The sequence below is a fragment of the Pongo pygmaeus genome, chromosome 1, assembly GCF_028885625.2.
Source record: "Pongo pygmaeus isolate AG05252 chromosome 1, NHGRI_mPonPyg2-v2.0_pri, whole genome shotgun sequence".
Lineage (NCBI taxonomy): Eukaryota > Metazoa > Chordata > Mammalia > Primates > Hominidae > Pongo > Pongo pygmaeus.
Genome location: NC_072373.2, coordinates 117,310,535 through 117,331,096, shown reverse-complemented (window position 1 = coordinate 117,331,096; position 20,562 = coordinate 117,310,535). Strand labels below are relative to the sequence as shown.

Sequence of the window (20,562 nt, the reverse complement as noted above, 5' to 3'; positions counted from 1 at the left end):
TGTTTTCAAATGAAACAGTATACATAAGTAAATAAATAGCAGTGGATTAGGAATGAGTATATCCCAGTCTAGAGTGGGCTGGTCCATTGCTCAGGGAGACTGCAGTTAACCTTGAAGGTATACTGCAGGTTGAAACAAAAGGCAGGAAGTGTTTGAAGAAAATTCAGGGTCAGTCATCTAGGTTTATGATTAATCTAGTCCTGTGTCCTTTGGTAACTCTCTAACCCCTTTTTTATAGTGTCCTCCCCGCCCCCAGGAAACATTCATATATATTTTGATTGGTTTTACGATCATCTATCAAAATTTAGAGGATGAAAAGTAAGAACAATTTTTAAATCTCAGAGATAAGAGTAAATAAAGGCAAGGTATTCTAGCTATTCATGTTTACCAAAAAGTGCCTCTCTAGTGTGCTCCTAAAGATTTTGTCAAGTGGCCTTCATTTCAGCAGGTGCAAAGTGTTGATTTTGACCTCATGTTAATGTCGTTGAATCCCCAGTAATCATCTATTGCTAGCACTTTTATATATTAAAATTTACCATATTTTTAGCATAGTTTCTTTTGCTTCCAATCTCAAGTCCACCTCCCCGCTGTCAGCTATAGCCAAAGCTGATGGCAATAAAATGCAAGGAATTGGAATCACAGAGGGTGGTTGTAATGACTGTTGCCTTTTTCCTTCTTGATTAGACTTTCTGAAGGTAGACTTCCTAAAGGTAATTATTTTTGAATAGTTAGGTTTGAAGGTTTCAGAGCCACTCGGTGCTCACAGGTCTTCTCAGGGGTTGTTTCCAAATCTCCGGTAAGAAAGTACAAAGAAGAAACTGGAGGGTGTCTCTAGCAAACACAATGTGTGCTGCAATAGAAGGGTAAGACGTGAGCTCCCAGCAATAACAGCAGAAAAAACTAAAAGCAGAACAGAAAATCCCGAAAAGATAAGTTGTATTACATCAGCAGAGAATAGAAAATAAACTAAGGTAAGAGACTAAGCAAACCAAAGTTGTGATTGCCGAGGTTTAATAGGAAAAAGCAAATAATATTCTTTTATTATTTAGCACAGTAAGCAAGATCTGTTTGTTACACTTTTGGGTCTTGAAAAATCTTTCCTTTAACCTTTTCAACACCTGTTTGGTCATGCTAGATGAAGAAAAGCATAGTATGCAGAGGATATATGTCTGATCTCTCTCCTTGAATTATAAATTCTTTGAGGGCAGATAGTAGTATTTTTTGTTTTTCATCTTTGTATCTTTCACAGTTCCTAGTATATAGTATGACTTAATGAGTGTTTGTTTAACTTAGTTTGAAGCTGTCACCTTAGGGTAGACTGAAAGGCAATGCACTGATTAGATTTGGCACAACTGGTTAGTATAAACGGCCTACTTGTCTTCATTTAACTTGATTTTCCCCATCTGCTGTCTTATGAAATTCCAGTGTCTTAAGTGACTAAAATTTTGAATTTCTTATAAAGAAATATCTGTGAGGCAGGGTGTGGTGGCTTATCCCTGTAATCCTTGCTACTTGGGAGGCTGAGGCAGGAGGATTGCTTGAGCCTAGGTGTTTGAGGTTACAGTGAGCTATGATCATGCCACTGCACTCTCCAGCCTGGGCAGCAGAAAGAGACCCTGTCTCTTAAAAAAAAAAAAAAAAAAAAAAAAGTTAAAAAAAATATATATATAATCTGCTAGTTAGAAAATGCTATTTTACTGTCATGAAATTTGAAGCAGACTTAAGAACGTAATGAGTGCTAATCATTTTAGGATTTTATTGTTCTAAATATCTGACCTGATAGGAATGAAGTGAATTTAGGAGAGCTCACTAGGGACTGATTGCTGATTTTTGTTCAAGAATAGTTTCTGAGGCCAGGCTTGGTGGCTCACATCTGTAATCCCAGCACTTTGGGAAGCTGAGGCGGGTGGATCACGAGGTCAGGAGTTCGAGACCAGCCTGGCCAACATGATAAAACCCCATCTCTATCAAAAATGTAAAAAATTAGCTGGGTGTGGTGGCATGGACCTGTAATCCTAGCTACTCGGGAGGCTGAGGCAGCAGAATTGCTTGAACCCGGGAGGCAGAGTTTGCAGTGAGCTGAGATTGCACCACTGCGCTCCGGGCTGGGAAACAAGGCAAGACTGTCTCAAAAAAAAAAAAAAAAAAAAAAAGAATAGTTTCTGAGTGTTTGGTTTTGACAAGTTACTGATCTACTTTGGGACTTTTAAAATGGATTTTTAGTTGATTTCGTGTTTTTAAAGTAACACTAAAAATAGGAACGGGGCACAGAACAGCCTTGGGTCCCTAAGTGTAATTATACAGGCTGATTATTGATTATGGTGGGCATAATACAATCAGTCTTCTCTGGATTTGTATCTTGGCAGAATCACATTTGCAGTGCTACCAGTTGATTTGCAGCATAGGATTTGAATTCTTGGTTTTTCTGAGTGGAGCAGAATGGTGTTTCTCGGGCGTTTCCATCTGATTGGAGTTTGGCATCATGAAGCAGGAAGCAAAGATATGCTTCTAGAGGAAATCTGTTCAGTCTATGGTGGTTGGCCCCAGGAGTGGCTTATTAGCCTGTTTTCTAAAGGCCATTTTAAAATTTCTGAATATTTGGCCGAGCATGGTGGCTCATGCCTGTAATCCCAGCACACTGGGACATTGAGGAAGGCAGATCACCTGAGGTCAGGAGTTTGAGACCAGCCTGGCCAACATGGTGAAACCCCTTCTCTACTAAAAATACAAAAACTAGCCAGGCATGGTGGTGGGCACCTGTAATCCCAGCTACTCGGGAGGCTGAGGCAGGAGAATGGCTTAAACCCGGGAGGCGGAGGTTGCAGTGAGCCGAGATCACGCCATTGCACTCCAGCCTGGGCAACAAGAGAGAAACTTCATCTCAAAAAATAAAAAATTAACAAAATTAAAATTTCTGAATATTTGCTGCTAATAACTAAAAATTAAATCTTCCAAAGTTCATTTTAAAGCCTTTTAGTGAGAAAATGGCTTATTTATCATGAGTCTGGAGAATGTAATTATTTACAACACAGACTTTAAAGGCAAACCTAGGTTCAAATCCCAACTCTGCTACTGTTCACTGTGTGATCCAGGGCAAGGGAAAAATTTTCTGTCTTCACCATAGCTCAGTCTGTTTCCTCAGCTGTGAGATAGAAATAACTTGGAGAGGTTTCTTTAAGGATTACACAAATAGGCCAGGTGCGGAGGCTCACACCTGTAATCACAGCACTTTTGGAGGCCGAAGCGGGTGGATTGCTTGAGGCCAGGAGCTTGAGACCAGCCTGGCCAACATGGCAAAACTCTGTCTCTACTAAAAATACAAAAATTGCCAGGTGCAGTGGCTCACGCCTGTAATCCCAGCACTTTGGGAGGCCAAGGCGGGCGGATCACCTAAGGTCAGGAGTTTGAGACCAGCCTGACCAACATGGAGAAACCCCATCTCTACTAAAAATACAAAATTAACCGGGTATGGTGGCACATGCCTGTAATCCCAGCTACTCCAGAGGCTGAGGCAGGAGAATGGCTTGAACACGGGAGACGGAGGTTGCAGTGAGCCAAGATTGCACCATTGCACTCCAGCCTGGGCAACAAGAGCGAAACTCTGTCTCAAAGAAAAAAAAAATACAAAAATTAACCAGGCATGGTGGCACGTGCCTGTAGTCCCAGCTGCTCAGGAAGCTGAAGCATGAGAATTTGCTTGAACCCAGGAGGTGGAGGTTGTAGTGAGCTGAAATTGTGTCACTGCACTCCAGCCTGGGTGACACAACGAGACTCTGTCACACACACACACACACAAAAAAGGATTACATGAATATACACACATACACGTACACATATCACAAAGCAAGGTACCCAGGATATAAGAAGCACTTAGTAATTGACAGGTATTATTATTAGTACTTGGCATGTGAGTTAAAGAATTTAATATTAAACATTATTTTACTCCTTCAGCATTTTAGCAAAGGTGAAGACTTAGTGTTGGATTTTATTGATTGGTTTTGTTTTAAATTTTTCAACATATGACTAAGTCCTAAATAGTGGGAAACAAAGCTTGTTTGCATATGTCATGATCTCAAGCATCTGAGCCAAAGATTTTTAGGAGAGTGTGTATCTGTCTTGGAGTGTGTGTATTTAATAATTTTGTCATGCAGATTATCTTTCTTGAGTTTTTTGGTCCAAGGAAAAAAGAAAGGCAAGTGATTCAACTAGCTGATGTCTTCTTTCTGAATTGTCAGTTGCTCCACTCCAAGCTCTACTCTCTTTAAGTAGCACCATCCTGAATGTCATATAAATGGTTTTGTAGATACTGTGATTACTGTGCAGTTATACCTTCTGTGAAATTTAAGGGACTTTTAATGGTAATTTTGATTAAAAGTGGTTTTTACCTTACTTTTGAAGACAACCTCCCCCACTGTCCCCAAAGTAAGGAGCAATGATAGGAACAACCAAAACTGGAGTGAGAAGAAAACATGGATAGGGGAGTTGAGTAGAGGTGGGGGAACATGAAGGGCGGGAGTTTGTGGGTTGAAGAAAACAAGACTACAAGGAGGCATTGAACTAGATAATGTAATACGCTGTAATATGGCTCATCTTTGCCAGTTATTTCCAAACTCTACATTTCAGGTACAGAGCCAGAACTTCCAATCTAAATGTGTCATTTGCTGTTTAATGAATCCTTTCTGACTTCTGGAGCCACAAAGAATATAGTTCTCAATTGTTACTGAATTTAAAGAATGCAACCCTTAATTGTTACTGAGTTTAATAGAAACAAGAAAGGAAAATAGGAAAGCACAGGATGATGGGGTCTACAGATAAAGACTCCTGACCGTGAACTTCGGGAGCATCTGCATAGATTCTTTGTGCAAAACTGCTGGGAAAGGCTAGGCTGAAGCTGAAGTGTGCTCTGGGTCTACCCACCATAGAAAGGTGAGAGCCAGGCCAGGCATGGTGGCTCACGCCTGTAATCCCAGCACTTTGGGAGCCGAGGCAGGTGGATCACCTGAGGCTAGGAGTTCAAGACCAGCCTGACCAGCATGGAGAAACCCTGCCTCTACTAAAAATACAAAATTAGCCAGGCATGTTAGCACATGCCTGTAATCTCAGCTACTCGGGAGGCCAAGACAGGAGAATCGTTTGAACCCAGAAGGCAGAGGTTGTGATGAGCCAAGATAGCGCCATCACACTCCAAGCTGGGCAACAAGAGTGAAACTCCACCTCAAAAAAAAGAAAAGTGAGAGCCAGGGAAGGAGAACAGAAAGGAGAAGCAGGGATAAATTGTTTTAACACGAGATAAGAATTGTAAGTTATAATGGAGAGAAGGATGAAGGATAACTGACAGGTAAGTTACAGGAAAAAGAAAGAAGCACAAACTGGGTTTTTTGTTGGAGAGTGGGGGCTCCGGGGAGGCCCTCATTACTTGGTTTCTGCTAAATAGTCCTTTCTGTTACAGCAGGTGCTACAGAAGTAACAACAGAACCAATCTAGTTCTTAACTGACTTAATGTTTGAGGGTATAACAATGATCTGGTCTAGCCCTATATATCAGTTTCATCTTGTTGCCTCTTGTCCTTAAATTGAGGGTACAGAATAAATTTCCTTAAAAAGCTCTATCCCCAAAGACTTCTTCACTTCTAAACTCTTAGCCATCACCACGCTAACAGACTCTTAACACGTTCCTCTTGGGGGTCAAATAACTTCTCATTCAGCCTGTCTCGTATCACAGTCATCATTTCCCCAGTAAACCCAGTTCCATTTCTGACATCCCTGTTTTTGCTAATGGTATCATCATTCTAGTCACCCACTCTCAAAACCTCAGCTGATCTGGGATTATTTCCCCTCTTACCTCCTTAAATGAAAATCTGTCATTTACTGTAAGTAAATTCTTAAATAACTAAGTAAATTCTTTTTAATGTCTCTTTTGTCAGTCTCTTCCATTCTTATTGCTACCATCCTAGTTCATACATTTTTGCCTCATACCTATGCTGTTAAATTTTTTTCCCGACTAGTCTTTCTGTTTCCATTTTCTCTTCAGTCAAGTCAGCTCTGTACTGTAAGCATTAACTTTCCTAAAACTATGCTTTTGTTATGATTTTCACCAGGTTAAAAATGTTGAGTGGCTTCCCATTTTCTAAAAGGTAAAGTCCAGTTGTGTTGGCTGAGATTGAAAGTGCTGTACATTTCTTTCCAACCAGCATTTTTTTAGTATCTGTTTGAACCAGAGACTGCTAGTGCTAAGTGTGATCAAGTTGAATAGACAGAGTAGTTGTTCAGATGAGTTCAGAGTCTTGTGAGACAGAAGACAGATATGTAAACAGATGAATTGATGTAATAGAATGTGATAACTGCTCTTGAATTACGAATGTAGATACATATCCATTATGCATTTAATCTAAAAAAATAGCTGTGATATTTTCAGGAAACCCATTTCTCAGTCATCACAAGTTAAAGTTGTGACTTGATTAAAACCTGTTAAAATTCAGTGGAAGCAAAGGTATGCATTTACCTGTATGCTAAAGGCACAAAAAACTAATCTAAGCAGAAGAATGGCCTTTTCTTTTCCCAAGTATTGTGCAGATACAATTGGCTTGAACATGTCTCTCAACTGACTTTCCCAGGAACTGGCCAGACCATCTCTTTCTTTTTGGAGCAGATCAACCTGGCAGAAGTCAGAAGTAAACTTGTTTTGGTTTGTAAATTAGATACGTGAATGATAGACAACGATGACCCATTGGAAAAGGAAAACTTCATTATCCTTGCAGATGAAACCAAAAAGTATGCTCTTTAAGGATGAGAAATGAGAAACTGACCAGTCACTAACTCATTTAAACCATGCAGCCTCCTGTTACAGTATGTATGGTTATGTCCATTTTATAGATAAAGAACTGAAGTTCAAAGGTTAAATGGATCAAAGAGCAAGTGGCAGAGCCAGGATGCAAACTCAGCTCTGTCAGATTCCAAAATCCATGTGCTTTCCACTATAACACACTGTCTCCCAGCAGAATTACTGTCCCTGAAGAACCATAGAACAAAAATTGCCAGGCTTGTTGTTGGTAATATTCAACTGATACTCAATTGTTAAACTTTTTTTAAGTCAGTTATCTGTCTTAGAAGACAAAACAACATCACGAGTTTTATTTCTGTTAGAAGATTATTTGAAGTTTTTTTTTGCAGTTCATATAAAGTCAGGTTATGGGCATAGCTAAAACACAGATTCCTTAACTGTTTGACGGTTAATCCTTCATACCATACTCTGTGGAGTTTCTCCCCAGTGTGGAATCTTAGTGGAATCAATGATGTCATCATCCTACATTAGCATTTGAAGGGTTTGCATTCCAGGCTGCCTCTAGAATTGTGGCCCATGAATCATCTTACTGAAAATAATCAATCTACATGTTATTGTTCCCTTGTTGTGGTATTTTACAAGTTATGGTGGCATTATTTCAGAAAAGCAAAAATTTAGGGGACTGATGGACAGATAGACAATAGAGACGGTCAGATACATATTTGATTGAAATCATGTTACAATTTCATTTAAGTGAAATAAAGCCATCTAACAAATTATATAGAAATGATTCAGCCGGGTGCGGTGGCTCACGCCTGTAATTCCAGCACTTTGGGAGGCCGAGGTGGGCAGATCACCTGAGGTCAGGAGTTCCAGACCAGCCTGACCAAAATGGAGGAACCCCATCTCTACTAAAAATACAAAATTAGCCAGGCATGGTGGCACATGCCTGTAATCCCAGCTACTTGGGAGGCTGAGGCAGAAGAATCTCTTGAACCAGGAGGCGGAGGTTGCGGTGAGCTGAGATTGCGCCATTGCACTCCAGGCTGGGCAACAAGAGCGAAACTCCATCTCAAAAAAAACAAAAAAACAAGAATGTAACGATTCAGTTTCCTGGTAATAATATTCTGATGTTAAAAGACATATCTTTTTTAAAATGTTCAATGATAAAAAATTTATTAATATAAAAGTTGTTTTTCATTTTCATTAACATCCATTCCAGTAGCTTAACTAATGTAGTTCTAGTTTAGCCTTGTCTCAGATGAGAATACTTGAGATGGTGTAAACAGATATCCAGGTAGACAGACCTTTTGTTCTTGTTTTGAGACAGAGTCTTGCTCTGTCTCTCAGGCTGGAGTGCAGTGGTGCAATCTCAGCTCACTGCAACCTCCACCTCCCGGGTTCAAGCAATTCTCTTTCCTCAGCCACCTGATAAACTGGGATCACAGGTGTGCGCCACCACGCCTGGCTAATTTTTGTATTTTTAGTAGAGATAGGGTTTCACCATGTTGGCAAGGTTGGTCTTGAACTCTTGATCTCAGGTGATCTGCCTGCCTCGGCATTCCAAAGTGCTGGGATTACATGCGTGAGCCGCTGCACCCGGCCCAGACCTGTTTTTAATAGTTTTGCACTAATGTTCTCATTTGAGGGAAAAGATATTTGAATGTTTGTTTATGGGCATAAGGCTACTTCCTTCTTTTCTTCAATATACATATAAATGTTGCTGATATCATATATGAGAGACAGAGAAAGAGACAGATGTGTACACACACACACTTACACATTCACACACTCACACTCACAGAGAGATACAGCAGAGTTGCATGAGTCTTAGAACTAAACAAAATGAAAACCTGATACCTATTATGTTGTCCCAGAAAGCGAATTAAACTGGATCTTAAAAAGACATGTATGTGGCCAGGCGCAGTGGCTCACGCCTGTAATCCCAGCACTTTAGGAGTCCGAGGCGGGTGGATCACGAGGTCAGGGGTTCGAGACCAGCCTGACCAACATGGTGAAACCCTGTCTCTACTAAAGATAGAAAAATTAGCTGGGCGTGGTGGTGGGCACCTGTAATCCCAGCTACTCAGGAGGCTGAGGTAGGAGAATTGCTTGAACCTGGGAGGCGGAGGTTGCAGTGAGCCGAGATCGCGCCATTGCACTCCAGCCTGGGTGACAGAGTGAGACTCCGTCTCAAAAAAAAAAAAAAAAAAAAAAAAAAATGTGTGCTAGACCTAGTTCTATTTAATTGTGTTCACATTAACAACTCTGGCCTCAGTACTCATCTGTAGAATGAGAGTGCTGAATTAGATTATTGCTGAGGCTCCTTCCAGCTTTGTGAATCGTTGTTTAGCTGAGGTTTTCCCACCATACAATTCCTAAGGCTGATAAAATGAGAGGATCAGATGTAAGCAGTGGTTACCAAGGGAGTCTCTGGAGTCAATTTGCCTGGGTTCACATCCCATTTCTACCACATACTAGCTGTGAGGCTTTGAGCAAGTTTTTTAGCCTCTATGCCTCAGGTTTCTCATCTGTTAAATGAGGATGATGATAATGATGAATTTGTTGGGGATGGTTATAGCATATCACCTAAGGTTGTTGTGAAGACTGAATTAGTTAATACCTGTACATGTCAAGTACTTAGAACACTGTCTGGCATACATTAATGTTTAGCTCAATAAATGTTTATCTTTTTTCATTATTACTATTATTGTTTAAATTCTTCTTAGAAAACTGCTATAGAACTCTGAAGTGGTGGTGATTATTGCTGATAGTATATCATAATTAATTTCTCTATTAAGCGTAGATCCAGATAATCTGGTAACCTGGAATCTGCTTTAATGTAAATAGAGCACTATGTATTTGAATAGAGTACTACAGTGTTATAAATGTTGACCCTGAAAAATACTAGCTTAATTATAGAGCTGATCTCTAGAGGCCTGCTTCAAAGTCTATGTTGGCAGTATTGAATAAACAAGCATCTTGATCCCTTGGCACCATTGTAATTTCTTTGTAAGTGCACTATTCATATTATATTTCAGGATAACTCAAAACATCTTTCCTCGTGGGATCCTGAAATTGATTTTCTCTAAAAATGTTCCCAAACCATTCTGTTTTATATAATGCTGTCTATAGTGTGGCTGGGAAAAAACAGACTGATAAGGCAAAATAAGGCATTCTGAGAAATACTATGTTGTAGTGCTGTCATGGTAAGAGGAAGGCTTAAATCCCTCTTACCTACAATTCAATTAGATCTAGTTGTTCTAATCATCTATCAAAGTAGTAAGTGGTTAACATGTTGTGTGAGTTTGCTAGGGCTGCTATAACAAAGTACCACAGATGGGGTGGCTTAAAAAATAGAAATTTATTTTTTCCCAATTCTGGAGCCTAGAAGTCTGAGATCAATGTGTGGGCAAGATTGGTTTCTTCTGAGGTGTCTCTCCTTGGCTTATAAAGATGGCTGTCTTCACATTGTCTTAACTCTGACCCATCTATATCTCTATTTCCTCTTCTTATAAGACATCAGTCATATTGGATTAGAGCCCACCCTAATGACCTCATTTTAACTTAATTATCTCTTTAGAGATCCTGTTTCCAAAATCAGTCACATTTTGAGGTACTGGGGCTTAGGACTTCAACATATGAATTTTGGGAGGTACAAGTCAGCCTGTGTTATGTGTATTTAACACATGTATTATAGTAATCCAAATATTCCAGTAATATCTTTCACCTTCATCTGAGAGAAGCTTGATTTGAGATATATACTGTTTAATATTGGAATTGAATAAAATGAGATTAGTTATTATACCTTGATTTTAGAACTTTTGTAAATAGTAACAAAAACGGCTTTCTTTTTTCTTTCTTTCTTTTTTTTTTTTTTGAGACAGTGTCTCACTGTATTGCCCGGGCTGGAGTGCGGTGGCGTAATCTTGCCTCACTGCAACCTCCACCACCCGGGCTCACGTAATTCTCCTGCCTCAGCCTACCAAGTAGCTGGGACTACAGGCACACACGCCACCATGCCTGGTTAATTTTTGCATTTTTTGTAGGGACAGGATTTTGCCATGTTGTCCAGGCTGGTCTCAAACTTCTGAGCTCAGGTGATTGCCGGCCTCAGCCTCCCAAAGTGCTGGGATTACAGGTGTGAGCCACGCCCTTCAAAAACAGCTTTCTTTAACAAATGTACAAAAGATCTGCTTTCTTAATCAGAAAATTATTTTCTTTCTTTTTTTTTTTTTTGCTGTTGCCCAGGCTGGCCTTGAGCGCCTGGCCTCAATTGATCCTCCTGCTTTGGCCTCCCAAAGTGCTGAGATTACAGGCATAAGCCACTACACCCAGCCAGAAAATTATTTTCTAGTAGCACATTGACATGTTTTACTTCCTAGCCTAACCTTTAAATGCCAAGAGGAATGAAAGGGACCATTTAGAATATTGTCACTCTTTTATCCCAAATGAATAAATAATCCTTCTGAAAAATTAGAATCTTAAATCTTTTGAGATAGTCAAGGTAGTGTGTCAACACCTTCTACCCCCGATATGAGGTTGTTTTGTATACATTTTAATTTTTTTTTTAAGGAGCAACCCTATTAACTGAAGCTTTGAATGCATTTTTTAAAATAGCAGTGCATTTCTGTTCATATTCAGATTTAGTATTTGTAATGTGGCAAGTTTCTTTTTTATTATTATTTCATGTATACTGGGTTTTTAAGAAAGTACATGATCTAGTGGGAAACTATCAAAAACACCCATTTCACATGTCCATCTTGGCTCTTTGAGTTTTAAGAATTTACTGGCCTCCTATATTTTGGCTTGGCTTATATGTATTGAAAGAGTATTTACGGGCCGAGCGTGGTGGCTCACACCTATAATCCCAGCACTTTGGGAGGCTGAGGTGGGCGAATCACTTGAGGTCAGGAGTTCAAGACCAGCCTGGCCAACATGGTGAGACCCCCGTCTCTACTAAAAATACAAAAACTAGCCAGGCGTGGTAGCACGCACCTGTAGTCCCAGCTACTTAGAAGGCTGAGGCAGGAGAATCGCTTAAACTGCGGAGGCAGAGGTTGCAGTGAGCCAAGGTTGTACCACTGCACTCCAGCCTGGGCAACCAAGCGAGACTCCGTCTCAAAAAAAAAAAAAAAAAATGGAGTCCTTACATAATTGGAGTCAATTTCCTTTATAACTTTGCTCGCTAATCACTAATCACTTTGCTCACCAACTCACTGAATGACCTTAATCTGAGTCATTTGTAGTCCAAATATAAATTTCTTAAATTTGATAGCTGAGCATAAATTTCTTAAGTTCGATATCTGAGTATATAATTAAAAAGTGATTTTTATCCAGTGTTGCAAGAATGCTCTCCTAGGTAAAATTACTGATTAAAAAAAATTAGTCCAGTTGATTTATTTAAATAGATCTATATAGATTTTTTTGAGGCATTTCTATGTCAGGAGCTATCTAAGCCTCATCTAAAAATGTTGTTTTCCTACCTTATGTGGAAAAACCTACCACCTGGAAAGAAATAAAGCCTCAGTTCTATGTAGATATGCTCACACTCGGATAATAGACAGACAAACATCTTGCTTGTACTCCACCCTGCCCTGCCCTGTCCTGCCCTGTCCTACTGCTTACATGGCTATAGAAGCTGTTTGGGGTGTTTCTTTTTCCGCCATTCAGTCTCTATATGGTAAAATGGCAGCAGCAATGCTTGTTATCTTATAGAATTAAGTCGGAATTCCAGAGCAGAAACTGGGACTTCTTCAAAAAGAAGAAGCATAACCGAAACCAGAATGAGTGGAGCTCGGATAGTATCCAGAGAGGGGAAAATATCAGAATAAAATGAGCAGAGCCACACCAACATACTTCTAGGCAAAATCAGTACTACAGTTAAGGAGGCACAGTGGGGTAGTCGGGGGGATGCAGTTTTTGATACCCATAACTTCTGACTGGTGGCACAAGAAAGTTCATCTAGAAAAGACTCATGCTGTCCTGGCTATTGGCGTAAGATTTCATGGTGGGATGAAACCTGTGAATAGACCAAACGGTATGCTGGGCAGGCTCATTTGAAATCACTTATTGATAACATAAAAATAAGTGTAGGCCGGGCACAGAGGCTCACACCTGTAATCCCAGGACTTTGGGAGGCCAAGGCGGGGGGATCACCTGAGGTCAGGAGTTTGAGACCAGCCTGACCAACATGGAGAAACCCCATCTCTACTAAAAATATAAAATTAGCTGGGCGTGGTGGCGCATGCCTATAATCTCAGCTACTCAGAAGGCTGAGGTAGGAGAATAGCTTGAACCCGGGAGGTGAAGGTTGCGGTGATCAAGATCGTGCCATTGCACTCCAGCCTGGGCAACGAGAGTGAAACTCCGTCTCAAAAAAAAAAAAAAAAAAAAAAGTGTTATACTTAGCCCTTAAATGGGTTTATTTTTCCAGGCTATTAAAATATCTTTTTTAAAAATAAATATCTTTATCTTTTTTACTGTATATTTTTATATGTGTATTTTTTATTGAGAAAACTATAAAGCTTAATATAGCTATAGCTGGCTATGCCACAGTGTATGATAATGTATCCAGACAATTTGTCTACAAGTGGTTTTTATTTCAGATTTATAGACTGTAGCATTCCTTAGAAATATCTATGTCTAAACTCTAAGGAAAGTTGGGTCTTGGAAGGAGTTAGCTGCGCATTTAGTTGAAATGATCTTGTCCTTCAGAGTTACTGATGATGAAAATGACAAGTGACAGCTTACTTAGAAGATAAGTAGGGAATGAGTCCATAGACTTATAGAAATATCTGTGTCTAAACTCTAAGGTAATTTGGGTCTTGGAAGGAATGAGCTGAGCATCTAGTTGAACTGATCTTGTCCTTCAGAGTCACTGATGATGAAAATGACAAGTGACAGCTTACTTAGAAAATAAGTAGGGAATGAGTCTATAGACACAATGTGGCATACCAAAAATCTGTCAGTTTTTCTGATAATGAATATGGGGCTAGAAATACCCTTTTTCTGAATATCCTTGGCCACGTAATTCTGCCCATATATTGGGCAGAAATTGCTGGAATAGCTTATGCAGTGGTTTGTGTATATGTTGTTGGGTCTATATTCTTGACTGTTTAACAAACTTATACTTCCTGTCCTAACTTGAGAGATCTGTAATTAGTTTAATTACTGATTCTTGTTTTAATGAAGCAACCAAGGACTTACTGCAGCATTATTTCTTCCTTTGACACTGTCCCCATTTGACTGTTAGGTTTCAGCAACTCAAATGGGCTTTCAGACTTAGTGCCTTAAAATAAAAGGCAAAGATTACATTTTATCAAATAAAATTTAAAGCCTATCATTTTTAATAAAATTTGCTGCGTCTAATACACTGTTAGGAAATCATAAACAAGAAATTACATATAATTTAACATTTAACATCTGATCATAAATGTGAAAAATATATATAGCTGTAGCTGGCTATACCACAGTGTATGATAATATATCCACACAATTTGTCTACAAGTGGTTTTTATTTCAGATTTATAGACTGTGGGGATGTGTAATCAGCCTTTGCAGACAAAGTCGAGGTGCTAAGAGGCTGATTTGTTTGTTTATGGATTGTTGGGAGGTGAGGAGATGAGAATTTTCCTTATATGAATTTGGCAGTTTAAAAATTTCCATTGTAATTACGATTTTTTTTTTTTTTTGAGATGGAGTCTTGCTCTGTCGCCCAGGCTGGAGTGCAGTGGCACGATCTCGGCTTACTACAAGCTCCACCTCCTGGGTTCACACCATTCTCCTGCCTTAGCCTCGTGAGTAGCTGGGACCACAGGCGCCCGCTACCACGCCCGGCTGAATCTAAGTGCATTGTGCTTAAGTCATGGTGATTCAAGCAAATAGGTTTTTGTCATTTCAGGAAGAGAAAAGTCAGAAGTTAAAATGGCAGTGGACATCTTAAAGTAGAAAAGATCTCAAAAGCCTCTACCTTCCCTTATTTTAGTTGCAAAAGGGAAGTCAGATTCTTGGTATTTTTCATATATTATTCAACTTCAACTTGAAGAACTGGCTATTTTCTTCTTTCTTGTCATTATCAACCTACAGCTGTCAGACCTCATCAGCGATGACAGTTGACATTAATGGGATTTACCAAGTTGTTTATAGTATAATCACATGAACAATAAATTTCTCCTTATTTTGTAGCATTGGACACATTTCCACCACGCTAATGGCATTTTAAATATATTTGGCAATTTTCCCAATTTTTTACTGAAGAAAACTGTAAGTTTATACTTGAGGACTGAAGTGTGACTCTGCCGATTATCAGGTCAGTATCACCCCTACCTCGAAGAATATCACTGCTATCCTAAAATCTAATGCAGTTTTACTGTCATTCTTTTATATTTCAGGCAAAAATTTATTGCAGTGTCTATATATTGAGATTACATTCAAATGCATAGAACAGAAGGAATTGTTAAATGTTAATACTTATAAATGGTGGTTATTGGAATATGCAAAAACAGATCTATTGGTTCTTACATTACACAGCAGTGGCCTTTCTTTCCTCCTATGTAATATTTATATTGTATTCATGTAAACACTAAGCTGAGTTGGTACCTTCTTTTTTTTTTGACACAGAGTCTCACTCTGTTAACCAGGCTAGAGTACAGTAGCATGATTTCGGCTCACTGCCATCTCCACCTCCCAGGTTCAAGCGATTCTCCTGCCTCAGCCTCCCGAGTAGCTGGGACTACAGGTGTGCACCACCACGTCCGGCTAATTTTTTTGTATTTTAAGTAGAGACAGGGTTTCACCATGTTGGCCAGGCTGGTCTTAAACTCCTGACCTCAAGTGATCTGCCCACCTCCACCTCCCAAAGTGCTGGGATGGGATTACAAGTGTGAGTAACCATGCCCAGCCAAGTTGGGACATATTAGTGAAATGTTCCAGTTATTAACATTTGTGTGCAGAAATGATTTATAAACACAGAGATAATAAAAGAATTCTTCTTTGTCATTGACAAGGAATAGAACTTTTTCCTGCCTAGGCTGGACTGTTTTGTAATTAAAGTGACTCTGAAGATTGTTTTAATTTTACTCTTTTATAAGGATGTATATTTATCATAACAGAACACTTTTTTTTTCATTTTACATATCGAACACTTTAAGTACAATATAATTTAGTTCTTTGTATATGTACCTCTTATTTTTATTTTATTAGAATCTAACAAATAATACTTGATTTTTACTTAGAAGCTTAAAATAGAACCAAGAAGGACTTCCCAATTGCAAAAGGGCAGCTGAAGTTATTTCCAAGGTCATCGATCTTGGCTGTCTGCAAGTTTTGATAGTGCCTTTCTTAAATTCTTTTGAAAAATGAGACAGGATAATAGTTACTAATAATGAAACCAGGTATCAGCAATGTGGTAAGATGTTCTACATTTATTAACTTAATCTTCATAGCAGCCTTATGAGTTAAATATCATCATCCCCCTTTCACAGATTAGAAAACAGAGTCAGATAACTTGCCCAGTCACACAACTAGGAAGATGCAGATGTGGCATCTGACTCCCAAGCTACATGTTCTTTCCAATATAACCTCTAATAAAGTGTAGCTTTATTAGGTTTGTTAGAATTTTTTTATTTAGTTTTGTTTTAGTTTTTATTTTTATTTTTAAAATAAATGTTATGAGATATATCCCTGATACTAGAGTGAATGTCATTTACTAGTTGCTAAAATTCACTTGTTAGAAAATAGAGGCTGGGCGTGGTGGCTCATACCTTTAATCTCAGCACTTTGGGAGGCTGAGGCAGGCGGATCACCAGAGGTCAGGAGTTGGAGACCAGCTTGGCCAACATGGTGAAACCCCGTCTCTACTAAAAATACAAAAATTAGCTGGGCATGGTGGCATGTGCCTGTAATCCCAGCTACTTGGGAGGCTGAGGCAGGAGAATCACTTGAACCTGGGAGGCGGAGGTTGCAGTGAGCCAAGACTGCATCATTGCTCTCCAGCCTGGGCAACAAGAGCAAAACTCTGTCTCAAAAAAATAAATAAATAAAAAGAAAAAGAAAAAAAGGCCAGGTGTGGTGGCTCACACCTGTAATCCTAGCACTTTGGGAGACTGAGGTGGGCAGATCACCTGAGGTCAGGAGTTCAAGACCGGCCTTGCCAACATGGTGAAACCCCGTCTCTACTAAAATACAAAAATTAGCCAGGTATGATGGTGGTTGCCTGTAATCCCAGCTACTCAGAGGCTGAGACTGGAGAACTACTTGAACCTAGGAGATGGTGGTTGCAGTGAGCCGAAATCACCCCACTGCATTCTAGCCTGGGCGACTGAGTGAGACTCCGTCTCAAAAAAAGAAAATTAGCAATTAGAGCTGAGGTTACATCGAAGATGTTATACTATGCTTTAAAAGACTTGGACAGCATGTCCTGGAACACAATCTAACAACAAAGTGAAGTATGCATTGTATACACGTTCACTTAAAAGCAGTAGCTCTGGAAGGAATCAATTCTTTTTTTGTGTACCCCCAAAAATTAAAAAGAGTGATAAATTACTGGAGGATGTGTGAACTGGTCATGTTGTGATTCACTTTCCATAAGAGTGGCAATTTGAAAATAAAAAGTGGAGAGAGAAATATTTGTTCTACTTTGGAAATTATAAAATATCTCTTACCATATACACTGGTCAGAAGGCTCTTCCAAGATTGTACAGCAGTCTAACTTGTATCTTTATGTGGTTTCTGAGAATTAGTGTTGTAGAAAGGATTGAGTTTGTGTCATGCAATTTGCCATTTAACATACTTTGGAACATGCAGATTCTCAGAGAACTGTGAACTTACCAAGTCAGATAAATTCAGTTTGTGGTAGCCTAGCCAATTAAGATGTTTAAACAGGCCTGGCACAGTGGCTCATGCCTGTAATCCCAGCACTTTGAAGGCTAAGGTGGGAGGATCGCTTGAGCCCAGGAGTTTGAGTCCAGTCTGGGCAACACAAGGAGACCCCATTTCTACAAACAATAAAAAATAAATTAACCAGGCGTGGTGGCATGTATCAGTGATCCTAGCTACTTGGGAGGCTGAGGCAGGAGAATCGCTTGAGCCCAGGAGGCTGAGGCTGCAGTGAGCCATGTTTGCACCACTATACTCCAGCCTGGGTAACAGAGCAAGACCGTGTCTTTAAAAAAAAAAAAAAAAAGATGTTTAAACACTATACTTTCAGAATTCATTTAAAAGTAAGTTTGCATATAGTTGAATTAAGTCTATTTTACTATACAAGATATAAATATTGTGTTAGCTATTGTCTGTGAAAGCAGACAATTTAAAAGAAAAATTTCTCCCATACTCCCACCAAACATTATCTCTTTTCCCAAATTTTATTTTAACCAGTTGAAGGATATCAGAATGTTTTATATACAGTTTTGGAAACTGGTTATCTAAAACTGGGAAATCTTTTGATGGTCTATCAATTTTTCAGAGAAATAGTATTCATTATAGCACAATTTTACCTGAAAAATTAGTGGCTAATTCTTGTTTGTGTTTGTTTTTGTTTTTGTTTTTTTTGAGACAGTGTCTCACTCTGTCGCCCACGCTGGAGTACAGTGGCGTGGTCTCGGCTCACTGCAATCTTTGCCTCCCGGGTTCAAGTGATTCCCCTGCGTCAGCCTCCCGAGTAGCTGGGACTACAGGCGTGTGCCCCATCATGCCCAGCTAATGTTTTGTATTTCAGTAGAGACAGGGTTTCACCATGTTGGCCAGGATGGTCTCGATCTCCTGACTTCGTGGTCCGCCCACCTCAGCCTCCTAAAGTGCTGGGATTACAGCCGTGAGCCACTGCGCCCAGCCCTACCAGCTAATTCTTTCTGAGATTTTCTAGGATGTTTGTTTGTAAACATGTCTGGAGGAAATATGATGAAAAATTGATCTTTGTGAGTGGTAGTGAAATCAATAATTAAAGTGAATTTTACTTTCTGTTGCTGCTCAGTTTGTGATTAACATCAGAAAACATATTTCTATTTAATTTCAACTATTTCCTTTATTAAGGCATTTGATACTATAATTGCTCTTATCTCTCACTTTATTTTTTCTTTAATTGTATCAAATTAACTATGTCTTTGGAGATTGTCTGATTGTTACCTTTGTTTCAGGCTTTCAAGATGAATCTGGAAAAACTCAGCAAGCCTGAACTCCTGACACTATTTAGTATTCTTGAAGGAGAGCTTGAAGCAAGGGACCTTGTTATAGAAGCCTTAAAGGTATGTTAAAAGAAAAAAAAAAAGAGAGGTCATCATACATTTTGAAAGTCATTCATTAGTTGTAATTTATTTAACTAAGGTATTTCTGTAGTTTCCATTGAAATTAAATGGAGGACATACTGATACTTGCTATAGGTAGCCACCTACATGGTGTGTTATTAGGGACACTGGTGAAACCTTTCTGTTTTCAAAATAGTTCCCTTAGTTTCTCGATCTGATGTCTAGACCTTGAACTTCGTTCTTTTTTTTTTTTGAGACGGAGTGTCACTCTGTGGCCAGGCTGGAGTGCAGTGGCGCTATCTCGGCTCACTGCAACTTCTGCCTCCTGCATTCAAGTGCCTGCCCCAGCCTCCCGAGTAGCTGGGACTACAGGCACACACCACCATGCCCAGCTAATTTTTGTATTTTTAGTAGACAGGGTTTCACCATGTTGGCCAGGATGGTCTTGATCTCTTGACCTGGTGATCCGCCCCCGCTCAGCCTCCCAAAGTGCTGAGATTACAGTCGTGAGCCACCGCGCCTGGCAGAATTTCATTCTTTTAGTTTAGTGGCCCTTAGCTATTTTTGAACGCTCACCCCTTTGAGACTTGATAAGAGCAACTTCCTAATAAATGTATATACATCCATATATCAAAATTTGAAATATAATATCTGGGAGATCAAGGATCCCGTGAAAACATCCACGGATTCCCTGGACCCCAGATTAAGAATTCTTACTTTTGGTAGTTTTAGCCCATTTCTAATTCTCACTGCTAATTGCCTATTGTTATTCTCACTTCTTTCCCCCATTTATCATCTGTCTCAATCCCTTCATAATTAGGGTAGGAGTGGAGGTGACAGCTGCCTCTAATGGAAAAATCAGAGGATGACCTCATTTTCTCTTTTATAGTTTTACCAAGATAACCGGTCTGCTTTTCAGCCTTAGAAACTGTACAAACCTGTAGTGCTTTATGTGTCTATTTACTAATCACTGTGTCCTCAGCACCCAGCATAGTGCCAGGCACATAGATGCTCAGTAAACGTTTGTTGAACAAATGAAATGATTGTACCATTGTGGTGTGTTACTTTAAAAGATTACCATAATACTTCTAAGTGGATGTTGTGAATTACTAAATTTTAAAGGCTCTTCTTATGTGCTCTGCAGCATACACTGCCTTCTGGTTTTAATGTTAACAGATGCTTAGATGCTTTTTGCACATGTTTTCCTAAAATATATTTTTTTCTTCATGAATCCAATTTTGGTTACTATAGGCAGTTCTGATAAGTTGAAAGAGAAGCTTGAGAAGCAAGAGCTAAAATTAAGGGAGCATTTTGATATAAGATACCATTCAGAATCAGGCACAAGTGTTGTATTTAGTCTGCATATGGTCTGTAGGTTATAAAATTATTCTGAGGCTTAACTCTGTGCAGTTTAGGTGAAATGAATAGCTTCACCAGAAGTGACATATCTTTAAACAATCTATTGTTAGATAACATAGGGGGCAGCTGGGATTAAAATTGTTTCAATCCTTTGAGAAAAGTAACTGCCATAGCATTCTTT

The 20,562-nt window shown here is 39.3% G+C and overlaps 1 protein-coding gene across 3 annotated transcripts in view; it reads left to right on the top strand.

The window, feature by feature from the left end:
• The window catches only part of CTTNBP2NL (CTTNBP2 N-terminal like), a 65,471-nt gene that overhangs the window by 1,000 nt on the left and 43,909 nt on the right, over positions 1 to 20,562 (top strand). For 2 of the 3 annotated variants that reach the window (XM_054436016.2, XM_054436022.2), the window contains exons 2-3: positions 14,968 to 15,091; positions 18,915 to 19,022. In XM_054436016.2, coding sequence (XP_054291991.1) covers positions 18,924 to 19,022 — 99 coding nt within the window. In that variant the 5' untranslated portion in view covers positions 14,968 to 15,091; positions 18,915 to 18,923. The remainder of the gene's footprint in view (positions 1 to 14,967; positions 15,092 to 18,914; positions 19,023 to 20,562) is intronic. The other variant, XM_054436006.2, reaches the window with a different exon arrangement.